The sequence below is a fragment of the Agelaius phoeniceus genome, chromosome 5 (genome assembly GCF_051311805.1).
Source record: "Agelaius phoeniceus isolate bAgePho1 chromosome 5, bAgePho1.hap1, whole genome shotgun sequence".
Taxonomy (NCBI): Eukaryota; Metazoa; Chordata; class Aves; order Passeriformes; family Icteridae; genus Agelaius; species Agelaius phoeniceus.
In genome coordinates, this window is record NC_135269.1 from 20974256 (window position 1) to 20992001 (window position 17746).

Below are 17746 nucleotides of genomic sequence, written 5' to 3' on the forward strand. Positions count from 1 at the left end.
GGAAAGATATTTTTTTTATATACCAAACACTTTTATTGTATGTGAAGTGTTTTGATAAGACAACTGCACTATGTCTCCTGAAAGCCTGGTTTATTGACATTTATAGCAGTACTTGCTGCATGAGGAACAAATTGCTGAGCTGTTTTTCAAGACATCTTCAGATCCTCGAGATATACAGAAAGATAAGGGAGACTCTGAAACCACAGGGGAAAGAGATGGCAGTAAACATGCTTCAGTCCTTCCCTGCAGTGTGAGCCAAAGTCCCTTCTGGACTGTGCCCATGTCTCAATACAATTAGTTCTCTTCTGCTATTGCAAACCTGACCCTGGGTTCTTTCTCACACCGAGCAGAATAACACTGGAATGAAGATTATGCAAAAAGCCATTTTACCACCAAAAATCCACATTTCTCATCACCTTTTATTGGTTTGTCAGCACTTTGCAGGCCAGTATTTTGGTGATAGTCACAGTAGGAGGCCTAGGTAGTCTATGAGCAGCTTTCCCTTCTAGGTCTAGGCTTGGAAAGAGATGATCCATGCTTAAGGATAAAACAGGACAAGACAGACACAAACCTACTCAATCCTGTATTCCTGCAAAGTTATTCTATAATTCTGTGTGAGCAGTTAACAAGAGAATCTGGTTTGGGTTTTTTTTTTAATTACATATTTTTCTATCTGATAATAAATTGCAGCAGCCTAGACAACCTATGATATGTATAATAGATACTAGAATTTATACATACTAGAATTTGGCATAATTACAGCACAGAAAATAAAAGAAATGCACAATATTATGAGAGTTTCAATGTAAGAAATGCACAGTGTTGTGAGAGTTTCTTCTTAAATTCCTGGTGTATTTTCTTCTTCCTTTTCAGTAATGTGTTCACAGATAAGACAGCTAGGACATCTTCTGTTGGGAAGTTAGTGGACTTGCATGTGTTCAGCGGACTCTTGTGTTTCTACTACAGTATTTCCACCAATGACTTTCTTTTCATACACAGAGGGACACAGGGTCAAGGAGGAGCTGTTTCTTTGAATAATTCAAAGTAATTCAAACTCAGTGTGTAATGTCAGTAGTGTTATTCATGGTTATGGTTGGTGTGGGAGTGGGAATGTGTTGAGGGTTCTCTTGTACAAAAATTACATACTTACAGATATCATGTTAGGATATATGCAATTAAAACCACAACTACATTATATCTGGAAGGAAGATGCCTAAATGTTTTATTTTTAGACATATCAAGAGTACTTTCTATTCATTTAGGCTAGGTAATTAGGTGCTTATAATAAAGTATAAGAAAAGGAAGAGAACCTGTTTGAATACCGTAGATGATGGAGTGTATAAGGAGTCCCCCAACATCCCCATTTAGACTTTGTATTTACAAACAAAACAAAACAACAATGAAGCCAAAACCCAAAAACCTAAGCAAAAGCTAAACATACAATATGTGTATAAACATACAGTATGTGTATCTGCCATTATAGAGCAGTGAACATCTGATTTGTACTGCCTGAAAAGCAAACCAGGCCATCTGCTTTGTATCAGCACAGCAGATACTGCATTCTGGAGTCAAAGCTTTATCCAGACAAAGGTGTGAAGAGAATTTAATTGGAGAAACAGTGTAAGAAAGAAGATCAAAGGCTCATCTTGAAAGAGCCTTTTATTAATGTAGTCTTAACCTACTGTAAAAATGGAAAAGAATTTGTATTAGCCTTTCCCTCTGGTGGTCCAATCCTGCTGCTTTCACTGTGTCTGCATGTGCAAACATGCTGAGACTTTGTGCAGAAGTCGGCACAGGAATGATAAATTGCTTTAATCCTGCTCACACTCTCAACAAGGACCTGCAGTGGGATGTGAGATGTATTGGCCTTGCTCTGGCTCTCTGCCCAGGGGCAAATCCCTTTCTGAGCAAGTGACATTAGATTGTCAACAAGATACCATATTCATCAAAAGCCTGTGGCATATTTTCTCATTTCTCTTGCACACAAACAAATTCAGACTTCAGAGTCCATTTGATATGAGATCAGCTTCAATAATTCAGGTCAACAATTAACATTTACCGGTAATTTTTCTTCATGTGTTTCTCTAAAGGATTAGCAACGTGATTTTTCTGTCAGAAGAGAAGATGTCATTAGCACAGCTGCAATTCTGACTCTCTGGGAACTGCTGGTGGCCTGCATTTACAGTAAACATAGAAAAGAGGTCTGGTAGCAGGGCACAGTGCATCTGCATGACAGAACTGAAATGTAACCCTGCCTTTTGTACATAGCCAGGCTGCTGGCAAGGTCATGGAGAGCTGTGAAATGATCTGGGAGCTGAGCCCCCCAGGAGGCATGCTTCCATTTCCTTACAGGAATAACTGCCAGAGAGCAGTGTTTTAAACTTAATGATAACACAGATCAAATGGCTTTTGCCTGCTTCAGGTATTTGCTTGCAGGTCAACATCCTCTTTGTTTTAAGAAAACTAGAAGTCCTGGCCTAGCCTAGTGCTACAGTGAAGGAGCTATTTTCCTTTAAGCATTCATTTCTGAAAACATTTCTGGACAAGGAAGTTTAGAGTGCAAGTAATATTGAAAAGTCTGTCCTGATCAACTGTTTCCAAAATTTTTTTAAAAGGCAGAAGGACTCTCACTTATTTGATCTGAAATGAGCTGTTCATACCATGAGGCATTCCCCAGTAATTTTTGCTCAGGATTTTGAGCCATTTTGGTGCTGATTCTACCCCTGACATAAACCAGAGTCCAGGACTGTTCTTACTCATGTCTGTCTGGAGTGGTCTGCCTGTATGTTCATCATACTTTGAAGATTACTACTGTTTTTTTGAAGCTGCAGAATAGGCCAGCAGAGACACAAAGGCTGACTCAAAAATGCATGCTACTCACATCATTGCTGCTAGTTTCTAACTCAGCAGAGGCATAGATGTGTTTCTCAGAGTGGAGAATGTTGTTTCAGTTACTGACACTTCTGAGGCAGTTTTGCATGAAACACTAAACCGGGCAGAAACTTTCACTTTGAGCAAAAACCCAATTTTAATGGAGCCTACATACCTGTACCTTTTCATGTCTGTCCCTTCCCACAGCTCTCCCAGACCAAACGTGCAATTCCCCAAACTGATGATGGCCAAAAAAGGAGATTCAGTTAATGTGAAAATGTGTTTTCAACAAAAAAAACCTGCAACAACGGAGCTCTTGAACAGCAACAAGGGAAAAGTCAAAGACTGTCAAGTTGCTGCAGAGGAAGATCCTAACACAGCAGGGTATCTCAGAGGAAAGGCACAGACAAGGACATTAGGATTTTATCCTGCCAAAAGTCCTTGTATTTTGTCCACCTCTTTGATTTGGCAAGCTACAGGCAAACTGGAGGGCACAGCACAGAGTTGGCAGGGTCAAGAGGGACTTCCAGCTCTCCCATTAAAGCAGCGTGTAGGGTCCATCAGGTAAGCCAATATCCTTGTAAACATCTGGTAATAGCTACACATGGGGCTATCAGGGCATCACCTTTGTGTTTGTTTATCTGAGGCAAGTTCTCATAGGGATGACCAGAACATTCCCACAATGAGCAGAAACACACAAAACTTTGAAAACTGTTTGAAAATGCCAAAACGCTCATGTTCAATTTGTGAAACACACTTCTTGGAAAAACCTTTCTTAGGGCAAAGAAGGCAGTTTTCCTTTTATGCTTGCACGTAGTACATTCTTGATCTGACAAGACTTGCAACCACAAGAGAGCACTCTTTCCTTTGAAGATGTCTCAGCTTCCCCAGAAAGCTACAGATATGCCATATAAGTTTTGCAAACTGCTTGTGAGCTGGTTCAGTTAAACCAGAGCAACCGAAACAACAAAGCTTGCTGTTGTCTTTTGGATTTCATTGTGAAAAGCCTTTGGGTAGTTTTTAGATGACAGAAGATCCTTGGTTCCTGCAAGTGAGGAGTTCTGCCAAAACTTTGAAGATCCTTATAAACTTTGCAAATTACCCATCTTTTGGAGACAATTATATCAAACGATATCATGGATTACAATACATGAGAAGTGTTTAGAGCCTGGAAGATTATTTATGTTTGGCATTAAATCTTATGGTCATAATTTCAAGTGGAGAGAAAAGGAATACACAGGAACCCTCTTATTATCTTTTGAAATATGAAGATCACAGGAAAAGAAGGGTTTAAACTGGGGAGTGATGGTCCTCAAAACCTGTCTGTACATTAACTGGCATCCTACACCTATAAAAACAAGGCTTTCCAGGCACAGTGTGGACCTCATAAGTTGTTAGCCTTGCTTTGAGATCTGAGTTTTTATAGACCACAGGAGGAAACTGCAGCCTGTGGGGCAGGGTACCTATACAAATGTTGGATTGATACATTGGGAGCCACATTCAGGAACTAACACTCCACTGGTGAGGATAAAAAGAAGCATGGACAGCACTAAAGACGATGATAAACTACTGAAGAGGATTGCATTTCCAGGATCTGTGTCCCTGGCTAACAGCCGCATGCACGCCCATGGGGTACCCCTGAGAGAGCCCTTTGGGGTTCCCTTCCACCTGGACCCATCTTACTGGGAGCAAGCCTATAGCGGGCACACAGGTCGCATCTCCTACCTCCCATTTCCTGGCTACATGGGCATCTATGACTATTCCTTCGAGCCTGCCTTCATTCGGAAGAGGAACGAGAGGGAGAGGCAGCGGGTGCGCTGCGTCAATGAGGGCTACACGCGCCTCAGGGAGCACCTGCCCAAGGAATTCGCCGACAAGCGCCTCAGCAAAGTGGAGACCCTGAGAGCTGCAATAAGCTACATCAAACACCTGCAGAGCTTGCTGGACTGCCATCCCTTAGGCTCTTCCAGTAAGGAAACGCTCTCTGCCAAGGAGAGCCCGGGAACTCCCAGTTCGGCTTCCCCGCGGGAGTGCAACAGCGATGGAGAGTCCAAAACTTCTTCAGCGTCATCCCCCTCCAGTGAATTTGAGGAGATGGGCAGCTAGGTCTCCTCTCTGGATACAGAAAGCTTCAAGATTGGCTGAAAAACAATTTCAAACCCTGGGGAATTTCCTACAGGTGAAAATTAATATCAGGGAAGGAAAAACAGATAGGGAAGGCAAGAAAAAAAGGTATTTTTAATTGTCAAAGGACTTTAAATGTTTGCTGTATAAAACTTAAACGTGATTTGTAAACAGATATCTCGCAGGTTACTTCAGCTATGTAACTAAGCTTCCTTTGGACTGTTAAATTGGAGCAACATTTACATTCTACTTTTCATTCAGCTTTTATTATGTGCTATTTTCTTTTACCTTTCACTTGAGACAGTAAAACCAGATAAATCAATTTTGGGGAATTTCCCATCCCTTTCTCCTGCTTTGTCCAGTGAATTTTACTGTCTGTTTTTCCTGACTGCTAACCTCAGATGCACTGCACTGCAAACACTTGGACTGGGGGAGGTAAGATTTAGATATATATCTTTCCCTGAATATTTCAGAAAACTCACAGAAATACTTCTATTTATGAAACAACAAATTTTCAACTAAAAACAAGGCTATGTTTTGAAATTAATTTCTTTTAAAGCATCTTCTAAAGTGAAAGAAACAGCTCATACACTGGACACTGGCTATTTGGTGATTATTCTAAGGATAATTTTCAGGAAAATAAAGCTGGACACTCATTCCAGTCAATGCTAGGAAGAGGGATACAGAGTTTTGTAAAACTGCATCTTCAGAAGCAAAGCTTCACTCAATATACTGAAAAAATGAAAGCCTTTCCCCTACTTTTCTCAAATCTGAGTTCATGGACAAAATAGTCTTGATTGTGTCTTTGGCAGGTCAGAAATGATGTGCTTAGAAACAGAATCTGTAACGGTTAGACACTGCTGTGTACAAAAAGGGAAATGTTGAATATATGGGTTTACATCTGCATGAAAATGTAGGTATTTCTCCTTTTGTTTAGAATATTGTATTACTTTTTCAAAGGACACTGCTTTTAAAATTAATACCTCAAAATCTATGGAATACCTTTAATTTGGATTGCATCTACTTAAAATGACAATTTCTCTCCAATTTGTTTTCAAACCTGCTTTTCTCCAAGGCTTAAATTCCATTCTGAATATGGGGTAAACTTTTTACCTGTCCGCTTTCAACACACCTTTCAAACTTTTGCTTTCTTGGCCTTGTGTTGATGAAATGGTTTTGTATCTTTTTGTCTTTCCTTCATGTCATGCTGACTGAACACCTGACTTTTATACTCATATATAAGGAAGAAGAAATACTGATCAAATACCTCAAAATGTGTCCATAAATTTCCTTTAAATAAAAAATGTAATTAATCCTGGCTGTGTCTTTTTTCACTTTTAATTGGTAACAAACAGGACATCTCTGGTTGCAGGAGTAGAGAAGTAATAACTTCTCAGGAAAAAATGAAGAAAATGAAAAGGGATTAAATATTAACTTCCATCTTTAAAAATAAATTTTTAATCTAGATTTTAAAATTTAGCTAAGGAGCAGCTTTGTGTTTTGGGCATCTAATAAAAATTATTTGGTATAAAAATACTCTGCTGCTTTCTAGAAGACTATTCTTAACATTTGTACACTTTAAGCTCCTGTGTCCATGGCAGTCACAGGTGTTGTTCTTACTCTTTACACGGGAGCCTGCTCCATTTTATAATGATTATTTTGTTTCTCCCAGGGCTGTTACTTTTGCAGAGGCTGTTTGCCAGACTCAAAAATTGAGATTTAGTTACCTGGACAGTTCAGATCCAGAGCCCATGCACTCATTTCCAGCTGTGCAGTGTTTGTATTTCTTACCCAAGAAAGAAGAGGCCAGCAAGGTAGGGGTCCAAATGTCTGTTCCTTGGCTTTTCTTCTTTCCTTTGTGTTTCTCTGGCAAGAAATTCAACCCCTCTCTCTCTTTGACTCAGTTTTGAGATTTCTGGAAATGTGGCATTGCTGCTGGTAATTCTGTGAGTAAGCCTGAACTGCATTTCTCCCTCAAAGCAGAGATTAGGTCTTTGTTAACTATAAAAAACATACACCCCCTCAGAGTACCAGAGGCAAATTCTGTGAAACTTCTTTGGAAAACACTCTGAAGATAAAAAGCATCTTCAGATATAATGACAATAAATGATATAATGACAATAAACAGCCAAATCAAACCAAACCATTAAAAATAAAAATTGCTAGGGTGACCATTACTTCCTGGGCAGGACACATCAAATAAGGCCACAGATGAATTTTTAGGTCAGATTGCTATCACAGTGGTCTGACCCTGACAGATAAATATCCAGGAGCCTCAGTCCTCTGATTCCCAAACCGCAGAGATGGTGCACTGTGCCACCTTCTCGTGAGCAGTTGGCTGGAGAAGGTGACTAAGGGGTGACTCTGCCCCTTTTCATCTCTCAGGTGGAATATTCCTCAGTGTGGAGTGGAAGTTATCCCACTCTGGACCTGTGCTTGGCCATCACTGCTTTAGGCTGTCTAGCTACTTTTTTTTTTAGACTATATATCTTTAACAGCTCTGGAGATGTCCTTAAAATACCTCCCAATCCAACCTCAATGCCGAAGATGCAAAAAACCAGAATGCCACATATATTTTAATTTACTTTTATAAAATAAAATTAATTTCTGGATGAAAAGGAAATTCTTTCTGTAGGAAAAATCTGTCACAGATTGAACCCTTCTCTTGAGGAAAGTTGTATGATTTTATTTCTCACAGTTTCTGTTGTTACTCAAACCTCTTGCACAATTTTAGCACAAGCAAGTAAAAAACAAGATTTCCTAAATATTGGTGCTTTTGTCCAGGCATCAGCAAAGGTTTAAAGTGAATGCCACATTTCAAAAGCTTTATCAAGCCGTTTCTGTCTAGACAAAGGGTTTTTCAAAGTTCCTAAAGTGTATCATTATCAGACTTTAAAGCAGAGAATGATCCAACTTGCCATCATGAAAATTAAAGCTTTAATAAAAATGTTGACCAGAAGAATTCTCTCCACGTGAGACAATTACTATTTACAAGAAAGGTGAATGCTGCTATCTGTAAGCAACCATGCTACAGTTTTATCCAACCCTTGCACACCAAAAGCAGCCACTTTAATCTTTCTATCAAATCTGGAAAAAAACCAGACATCTGAAGTCTTCCCTCTGCTGCCATTAAATTACAAATCCATTTGCTTCTTGATATTATCAGCATTTTAAGGATGTGTTATCCTGGCCATGGTATTGCTTTTAATCCTCTAATAGCTATTTAGCTGATTTCTTTATAAAAGCCCATCCACAATCCTTTCATGTTATATTACCCAGTGTCAATAATGTGGCCAAAGAAAACCAGAAGGGCACTATAGAAAAGTCATGTTCAGACAGTAAAGCAATCAGGGCCAATTTATCTCACTGGAATAAATGAGATGGGAATGTCCACACACACACACACACACACACACACACACACACACACACACACACACACACAGAGTATCTTTGAAAATATTTGTCTCCAGCATACTTAGGCAGGAGGCAAAACAAGATCCAAAACATTTTGAAGAGAGACTCTGAAGAGGTACCAACAGGAGAGCCCAGCTGAAGTAAGCTGAGGTAAGTGCAATAGCTGAGTAAGGTTTTAGTAAACCTCTCCAAAATAGTCTACGCCAATACAACTTCAGCAGGTGCTTCTCACTAGTAACCCCCATTCTCCATCACCTGAAGGTGTGCTTGTAAGTAAAAATCCACTGTCAATTCTCACTCATGTATTTCCCACATGATCCTTACACAATTCTTTTCTACCTTATTGTGACTATATCCACTAACAGAGCAGTGGAAAAGTTCTTCAAGTTGCCTTTCCTGAGAGAACAAGTTAGAGGAGTGAAGACACCCTTGAAAATTTTGGAGACCCTTCAGCTCACTTCTTGTACGGCTGGAGATAGAGGTGTCAAAGATATGAAATTCCTACATGGTCCATGAGCACTGGTGGCACCAGAGCAGAAAAATGTGCTAATGTGCCAGTCCTTAAAGAGGGGAAAGCAAATACTGCCCTACGTGATGGTCAGCCAGCCCATGGGCACCAGCCAGCTGTGAGCAGGCACATGTGCTTTGTGTCACCTCTTGCCTGTTCTACTGGAGCTAGTTAGAAAAAAATAAGTATTTTGAAGGGGTTTTTTGGGGAGGGGAAAGCTACACAAATGGTCTGTGGGAGGCTGAAATGTTGAAAATGTGGGGAAAGTAGTGGGCAGTGAAGCCTTGGAGGTTATACAGCACAAAGCCAAGCCAAGCTGCATTTACTGTGCTGCTCACAAAGCAGCTTGCTTATCCCCATGATTTTGTTTTGATGTGGTGTGGTTCTGGGCAAACATAGCAGATTTTTGTGTTCCAAGGCTATAAGATGTCAGCACCGAATCCTAACCAATCTCTTCCATCTGCACTGAGATCACAAAGAGAACAAGTAGTTACAAATAAACAGAATTTTCACATCTTTTCATGTAGGTACTGCAGCATTTTGCTATGAGACTGCTCTCTTGATGTAGCTTTTTAAATGCAAAAAGCACTGAAGAAGTTCCAGGCTCAGCTGCACACAGCTTATCCCAAGGGATCACTCATGCAGAGGTGATGTGTGCATCCCCCCACCCAGAGGCATGAAAGCACACTGGGGTTTCACCAGAGAAACTGATAATAAACTGTGTAATGTGGAAATGAAATAAGACAGAGGTACAAATGCAGGAGTGTGTGTTGTGGTGCTTTGCATGGGAAAATGAGTAAGCATGGAAGAGGGGAGGGGGACAAGAAAGTGGTTTTGAGGTGCAGCACACTGATTGATACCATATCAGCTGCATGGCTGAAACAAGGGAAACAGGAACAAGTCAGATATGACATCTTTGGGGAGGATTAATTCTGGGGAAAAAAAATCCAAACCATCCCCCCCCCCCAACTTAATATATTTTCCTGCACCTCAGACACACCACATTTATTTACGTATCATTACTTCTTGTTCACCTTTTCTTGTTCATCATTGAGAAATACCTCCCAGTGTATTTTTTATCAAAGTGCTGAGCAGTTGTGAGCAGGCTGTGCTCTATCTGGGGAGTGAGGGAAGATTACAGTGCTCAGCCCACCTGCTATTGGGAGCCAAGTGGTAAACTCAGATTACTTCAGCCCTGGGCTTTGCCTCTGTTTCAGCAACAGCATGGCCTACCTCTTGCCTCTATGCTGGGAACACCAGTAGATCCTGCCCCACTGGAAAACATCACCAGACTGCCCCTGTAATGCTTTACCAGGAGCTGGTTGCATGGGTTTCTTGTTTCCTGTGGAAGCACCCAGAGCTCCTGTGCTTGTAGATAAACCTGCCTTTGCAAGTTACCTAGCTCTGGTATTGCAGAGCTGGCAGCTGCAGCTATTCTATTCTATTCTATTCTATTCTATTCTATTCTATTCTATTCTATTCTATTCTATTCTATTCTATTCTATTCTATTCTATTCTATCCCCTTATATTACAGTTACAGTGAGAGGGGCAGGGACAAATAAATCTCTCTACCAGGCTGTCATGACAACAATGTTGCTGGCATCATCCTTGCCATGAGCGTTCCACTGCTGACTAATGCAGACCACTGCTGAAGCCAGGCAAAAAGGCATGAAAAACCCTGCCTTGTTCCACCATTTCCTCCCTCAGCCCCCCAACCCCAGCAGTTTGCCCCCAACACACCTGGGTGATGCTGCAGCCCTGGTTCACAGGGGCAATGCCCCATTGCCAGCAGTGGTGCAGATCCTGAGGGCCCTGTTAGGACAGATCAAAGCTGTCAGCATGACAAGCAGTACAAATGCGAGGAATTTGCCTCTGTTTATGCAGTGTGCTCCATAGCTTTGCATTTTGCAGCATCATGAAAGCTTTAAAATTTCCATTTACATTAACAAGCCCATAAAGCATAAGGTGATTAAGTGGTGTTTATATTATCCTGAGAAGCTCATTCAGTTACCAGCTGGTTCAATTTTTACTAAAAGCAAGTTTCATGAGGGTGCTGAGTTGGAGCTGCATGTGTTGGGGGAGCTTGCTTTGAAAAGACAGAACAGCAGCAATGCCACCACCATGAAACAGCTGAATTGCTCTGTAGTACGAGTGGTCAGTGCCTTCAGAGGTGAATGAAATTAGTTGGCTCTGTGATTGAAAAACATGTTGTACTTAAACATTTTTAAATTTACTTTTGACAAAACTCTTTGAGCATTGGTTAGTTTCTGCAAACTTTACTGGAATTTCACTGATGTCACTGTCTTAAGGAGCACTTTTACAGTCTCAGGATTATTTTTTCCCTTAAAACAAAGTCTAGTGGGGTCTCTGGCCAGACTTTCAATGGCTGAAGCAGGGGGTAAAGAAAACCACCGGTGAGTTTCCCACATGGTTCTTGATTGCAAGAGATAAAGAGTGTAGCACTGAAGCCTAGCATGCAGGTGGTAGGCACAGAGATGTGTGGGGCAAACACCATAGAGCACCTAGGAGAGCAGGCACCAGGGGCTGGAGAGCAGGGCCTGGAGCGTGGGCAGGTGGCAGCTGGTATAACCTGTGACTCAGGTGTGACAATGGCAGCAGCAACCCCTGCCCAGGAATCATCAGGATGGTGTGTTTTACTTTATACCTGAAGTTTTACAGGTAAGAAAAATTTTATTCTGCCAATCTGTAAATGAGGCCGTTTTCAGTTTGGAGGAATATAATGGGAAACAGTGTAAAAAATATATTTGTATTGAGCCATGCCCACAAAACAGAAGCAATTTTTGGGTTTATTTTTGTTTTCTGCAAGCATTCCCTTCTTTCAGCTAGCCCTAACTTTCACAAGTGTATGCTCAAATATTGACAGCAACTTCACTGCAACAATTAGGAAAGTGACTTGGCAGATATGAAGGCTTAAGGCTTCCACACCATGAAATGTGTGAATGGGAAATTCATTAGACTTACTTAAAATTTACTTGGAGAGGTTTAAGAAAAGGCAGTTTGTAGGGCAGAGTAAAAAAAGTTCAAAAGGTTTGAAAAACTGTTGAGATTTCTGGAAGATCACGTGCTAATTTTTAAGGAGACTCATTGGGATGGAGCTCTTTGGAAAATAGGTTTTATAGTGAAATTTCCAGTGCCTCTTCATTTCAGCCAGGTTTTAGATAAAAATATTACAACACAAATGTTCCAAAGGAAAAGTGTGTATAAACCAGGCTGCCAGACAGAACTAGGAGTATATCCACCTGGTTCATTATGGATGTAAGACAACACTTCCATGGTTAAATTATATTCCTCTTTCCTGATTTTTTTTTTTTAATCCTAAATTCAGTGGGACAAATTTACCTCCTCAAGAAAGATCTGGCAGCTCCCTCCCTCAGGGTGTCCTGAACCCTATCCAACTGATAATTAGACTTGTTTGAAATCAGGGAGCTGAGAAGTAGCCTCCAGCCACTCAACAAAGGCTCCTCCAGTGCTCTGAGGAGGCGGTGCCGACACTTCCCTTCTCCTTGTCTGCCTCCTGCTGAAACACATTTGCAGAATCTCCTGAAGCCTCTAAGGCTTTTCCAGAGATCTGGTGGAACCAGACCTGGTATCTCATGGAGTATCATCACACGCAGAGACAAAGAAACATCCCCACAGGCATAGTTAATGCAGTCAAACCTTAATGGCTTTTTTTTCCTTCCCCCTCCAGTTGCAAATGTATAATTAATCTCAGTTCAAATTTACATGTTTGATCTATTTCCTTTAGGCTTCAGATGTCTTTGAAGGAAGGGGAAGACCCTGTGATTTGATCTGAGGTGCCTGGGATAGGCTCAGTGTTTACATGGACAGACCCCCATGCCCAGAGCTGGTCAGGCATGGAGAGCTCCCAGCTTGCAGCCCTGGAGCAGCAGGGCAGTGGCTGAGGTGCTTCCCAAGCTGGGCTGCAGGAGCCCCTTCACCCCAAAAAAACATTTCCCCAGGGCTCCCATGAACAGTGAGGACACCCACAGCCAGGAGACAGGAACCTCCTGTGGACAAGAGCCAGAGCAGGAGCCACCCCTCCCGTGAACAGACCCTCTGAGCCCCTGCTCCCACAGCGTAACAGAAATGAAAGGTGTAGGGATGAAGGATGTATCCACTTCAAACAGGGAAATTTCCATTTGAAGTGCTGTCTTGAGTCAAATCCTCTCCAGCAGCACTTTGTTCCCCTCACTCGTGTGTATCAATTTCTTCTGACAACAGTTTCATGGCTTCGGGATAAAAAAGCCCAATTCCACTGGTATTATATTTTACACCTACAAACAGACTATGGAGATTAAAATTCTTTGGCTGAGTCACCAAAGATGGGAGGGGGGGAGATGGGTCCACCAGGCACTGTGAAAGGTGGGTTGAACATAAACCACAGTGAATCCAGCCTTTCATCCCTGGTGGTGCCATGGAGCCTGGGGAGGGTGGTAGATGCAGGTGGCAAAGGCAGAGCTGAGGGGGCACTGTCATGAGAGGCCCTGCAGGCTGGGGAAATGGACTCTGGCACTGACTCAGGGCTCTTCACTTCTTATGGCACAACACTAAGGGCTAGTTCCCATGGCAAACATGGGTAGCTGAAGAACAGAATAATTTCTGGTTGATTCATAAGGGTTTTGTTTGAAATCAAAGGCGGAAGCTTTTTAAATCTTTTCTTCCCTGACATGCAGCATTTTAATTTGATCTTTAGATTTTCAAGGTTTTTCAGGTAGGACCGTGAAGTGTGAAGTAAAGGAAAATGAAATGTGCTGGAATCCATTGCCGAACGTTTCCTGACTGAAAGCATCCATCTAACACCGCCCCTTTCCCTGGTCCGCCCTGAGAGAGCAACCCCATGCTCTCTCAGCTTCTACCCCTTAGCACACAAAGATGGCCAAGTGGCACATAGAGCATTTCACATGAGCACAGGGGAATTTAGGCACTCACTAACACTGAACTCAAGATGAGGGTCTGGCTCAGTGGCTCTGTGTTCTAGCCAAAACACTAGGAAAAAGTTATTCTACATTTTGTCATGACTACTTGAAACTCAGAACAGCTTACACTCTCTCCTACTTGCAGTTTAGATTGTGAGAGGAATGAACCCATCCCTCCAGCAGCACTGAAGCCTCAGGAGAAGACAGCACACACTGAGCATGGGACAGCTGAGGCCATGCTTCACAGAGAGGTACCACTGTGATCAGCAGCACTCATATGTGCAGAAGGATCTGGTCCCTGAATCACAGACTCATATTTAAATAGGAAAGACCAATAAAAAGTGAGATTAAAGGAAGTGATTTTTATTCCCATTTGCAAATAGAGCACCAAGACATGGGAAGATGGAGTGACTTGGTACAGGCTGGAAAAGTCCATGATGGACTTGAATGTCTGAGCCTTAAGCTGAACTTTTCTTTCCAGGACCAGTCTGTGATGGGGGATTCACTTTCTGCCAGAGAAGCCGGAGGAAAGGAGACAGCAATGGTGCTCTTGGCTGCTATCGATAATCATCAAATTGTTGGAATTTCTGCCTGAGAGACAAGGAAAGGAGTATTGGCACAAGCAGGGCTTTGTGTTTTTCTCTCAAGATAAAACTTCTTCATCCATCCACTGACCATTAATAGAAGAGCTCATGGGGTCTGGCAGAAGAGCAGCCAGCAGGCTGCACATCTCCTGGACTTCCTAATGGGACTTGTGAAGGCCAGGTCACCCCACAGCCCTGGGACTGAGGTGGGGGACAGGAGCAGTGCTTAGCTGCTGGCACACCACGCCTGCAAGCAGGGTTCTCCCTCTCTGCTCGCCCCTCTGAGGGCTGACAGCTGCCCATGGGCACTGCAGTCCCCCTGAGATCCCTTCCCTGGGGAGAGATTCTGTGCCATGGAGGGGCCCACTGGGGCTGCTGGGGTAGGAGAGCACCCAGCACTGCCTGCACCCACAGGCACCCTCCTGCCAGCACAGCCCCATGTCTTGGGGCTGGGCAAAGGCTCCCTGGATGGAGTTTTCTCCTCCTCTGCAGGGCTCAGTTCTTCCACCATGAAAGGGCTCCAGCCCTGCAGACATGCACAACTTGTGTCAGAAGATGGGCAAAGACCTTTCTGGGTAGATTCAAAATATACAGATACTCAAAATACTCAAAATGGAGGAGAAAGGGCTTGTCATGGCTCTTTGTGTATCTGCCTGACAAAAACACTCCAATGAAAGGTGGAGAAAATCCCTTTAGCAACAGCTACAGTATAAATACCTTTGAGGGAAAGAATAATTTACAATGATACCTTTTCAGTCCTCATCCAAGAATTGGTTAAACATTTGGCAGGGAAACAGTAGAGGAACTCATCAGCCTACCTATGGTTTTAAAGGTTGATAACTTGTCTGTGAATGACACAAATTTAAAGCATCACAATAACAAGCGTTAGTCAAAAATAAAACAACCAGGTTTTTGGTTTGTTTGTTCTTAAGATTAAAAGCACAAACAAGTTACAATTCTTAAGAGCTGAGAGCTGGGTAACCAGGTGGTTTCTTGGAATAGGCTCCAATATACAAGGCTGACTCAAACACCTCAGCATGTGAGGGCAGCCTAGCCCCTGCGTGTCTTTTGCTAAGCTAGTAAATGTTAAATTAAGTGCTGGCAGATGATTCAACTTCCCTTTCCTGGTCATAATCTCTGCAATTAGGACTAGTGATTATTTTGGTTTCTGAATTTATATATACAACATGACCCAAAGCAGTCTCACGGGGTTTGGGAACAAGGGTGCATCAAGATGGGGACGTGCTGAGCCCACTATGAAAGCCAGCAGCAGCTCCTCAGGCAGGGGATGGTTGGCTGCCTGAGGAGACCAAGCTGCACATCTGCCATGGGAGACAGAGGAATTTCTGTGCCCTCTGCTCTCCCACCTCACGCATCACTCAGCATGACCCCCACCCTCCTGCTACATATTGCAAACAGAAAGCCCACCAGAAACCACATAATTATTGGTGTTTGTGAGTGCCAGGAAATTATCCTCTTCTTCCTCCCATGGTGCAGAGGACAAAGTACCTGTACCCAGTATCTCCCTGTCTGGGGACTGCAGAGCTCCTGCTTTTCCACTGTACACCTCCCACTGCCACCTTTCCAGTGAGAAAAACAAATCTAAAACAAATTTGTGGTGATCAAAACCATTTGGGCTAGAATAGGGCTCAAGAGAGCAAAGCGAATGCCAGGTACGGGCAGGGCCTGCTGCTTCACTGAAGCTTTCCTGCAAGCAGGGAGCGTGCTGGCACATGCTGCAGGAAGGACATGGCTCTGTCTAATCGCTCTGAAAACTGGGGTGGTGGAGGGAGAAGAGGCCAGTTAAATGTGTTTATGTTTGAGAGGAACAAAGGAGAGTGGAGGAGAGTGGGGGTGCCTGTGCCAGAGATGTGTCAGAGATCACTTGCTCCTCCTGGGCCAGAACACCAGCCTGGGACCACCAGCGTAGGAGGAAGTGGTGTGTGCAGAGCTGCATTTCAAACAGGCAAAGTCAGAGCAGAGGGAGGAGAAATCCCAGAAGACTTAGGATGGTGACAAATGTGACACCAGGTGATAAACATCAGACCCCAGGCTCCCAACCCATGAGGTGTGCAGTATGGTGCAAATACACCCCAGCAGCTTACCTGGCTGGGCTCAGGTTTCCCTTGGGAGAGGCTGAATTAAGGAAGTTAGGCACCTGGGAACACAAAGTGTGACCAAGTCAAGGGAGGCCATCAGCTGCACCCCAGCAGTGAGTGCTGCCCCTTCCACATGGCACTGCACCCCACAAACAGCACCCCCAGCTTGGGGTGCAATCCCAGGGCTTTCTGAGAGTCGCCCAAAGGCAACCAAACCCTGAAGCGCAGACTTAGTGCAGACACTCTGTGCAAGCCAACAAACCTTCTGCTGCAGACCACAGATGAGTGAATCAGCTGAACTTAGGCAGGGAACAGCTGAGTGCCTGTGGTTGGGCAGAAGTGTGCAGCAGTTCCAAGGGTAGATGTAGACCAGATCTCCTAACTGTGGTATCCCAAGGAAAAAAGGCCCTAGCACTCATTCACCAAGGCTTTTTCAGTCTCTTGGGGAGGAAAGTGCATCATCAACAGGTATTTCAGAGTTCTTAGTAATCCTCCATGGAAGCAGAGATGGTTCAATAATCACACTGGTTCTTTGGTGTTGCCAAAATGCTCCTGCAGATCCACCTGTATTTCAGCACATGAAATTTAATACTGCATGCCTTCTCTACCTAACACCTCTTATAATTTATTTTTTAAAGTGCAGAATAAAAAAAGTTGGTGGACAACCCTATTTGCAGAAAAAAACTGCAAATAGGAAAAATTTGAACTGGAAAAAAAATCCTGGTTCAAACAAAGAACTGGGAGACATCTTATATTTTTCCTTTCTTTTTTAGGTGGTAAGGAAACCAGCACCTCATACGGCAAAACATATAACCAAAACTAATACCAGCTTTGTAACAGGAAACCAGAATTGACAGCTCTTCTTGCAGTCTTGACTGCTAATGCATAAACACTGATGATCAGAGGTCATAAGGCATACATCCCATGCATATACAGCACCTCCATGGTACTTATGATTTCTGCTTGTAAAAAACTTAAGCATTTCACAAATACAGTTCTCCTTACAACTTCTATTTACCATTACGGGAAAAATTTAAGTTTTTTACATTTTTAAATGTGAATTTTTTTAAATTTTAATTTTTCCCCTTACATTCCACATCAAAGAAGCTGAAGTATTTATAGACAGAAACTTCTGCAAGGAACATAGACTGTTGCAGAAGATTTGAGACGAATTTTTCTTTCAGTCACTGGAGGCTAATTCATAT

The 17746-nt window shown here is 42.7% G+C and overlaps 1 protein-coding gene across 1 annotated transcript; it reads left to right on the plus strand.

The window, feature by feature from the left end:
• The first annotated feature begins 3687 nt into the window (after positions 1-3687).
• Positions 3688-6294, plus strand: ASCL4 (achaete-scute family bHLH transcription factor 4). Its single transcript, XM_077177995.1, has one exon. The coding sequence runs from the start codon at positions 4411-4413 to the stop codon at positions 4975-4977; it is 567 nt and encodes a 188-aa protein (XP_077034110.1). The 5' UTR covers positions 3688-4410; the 3' UTR covers positions 4978-6294.
• The last annotated feature ends 11452 nt before the right edge of the window (positions 6295-17746 follow it).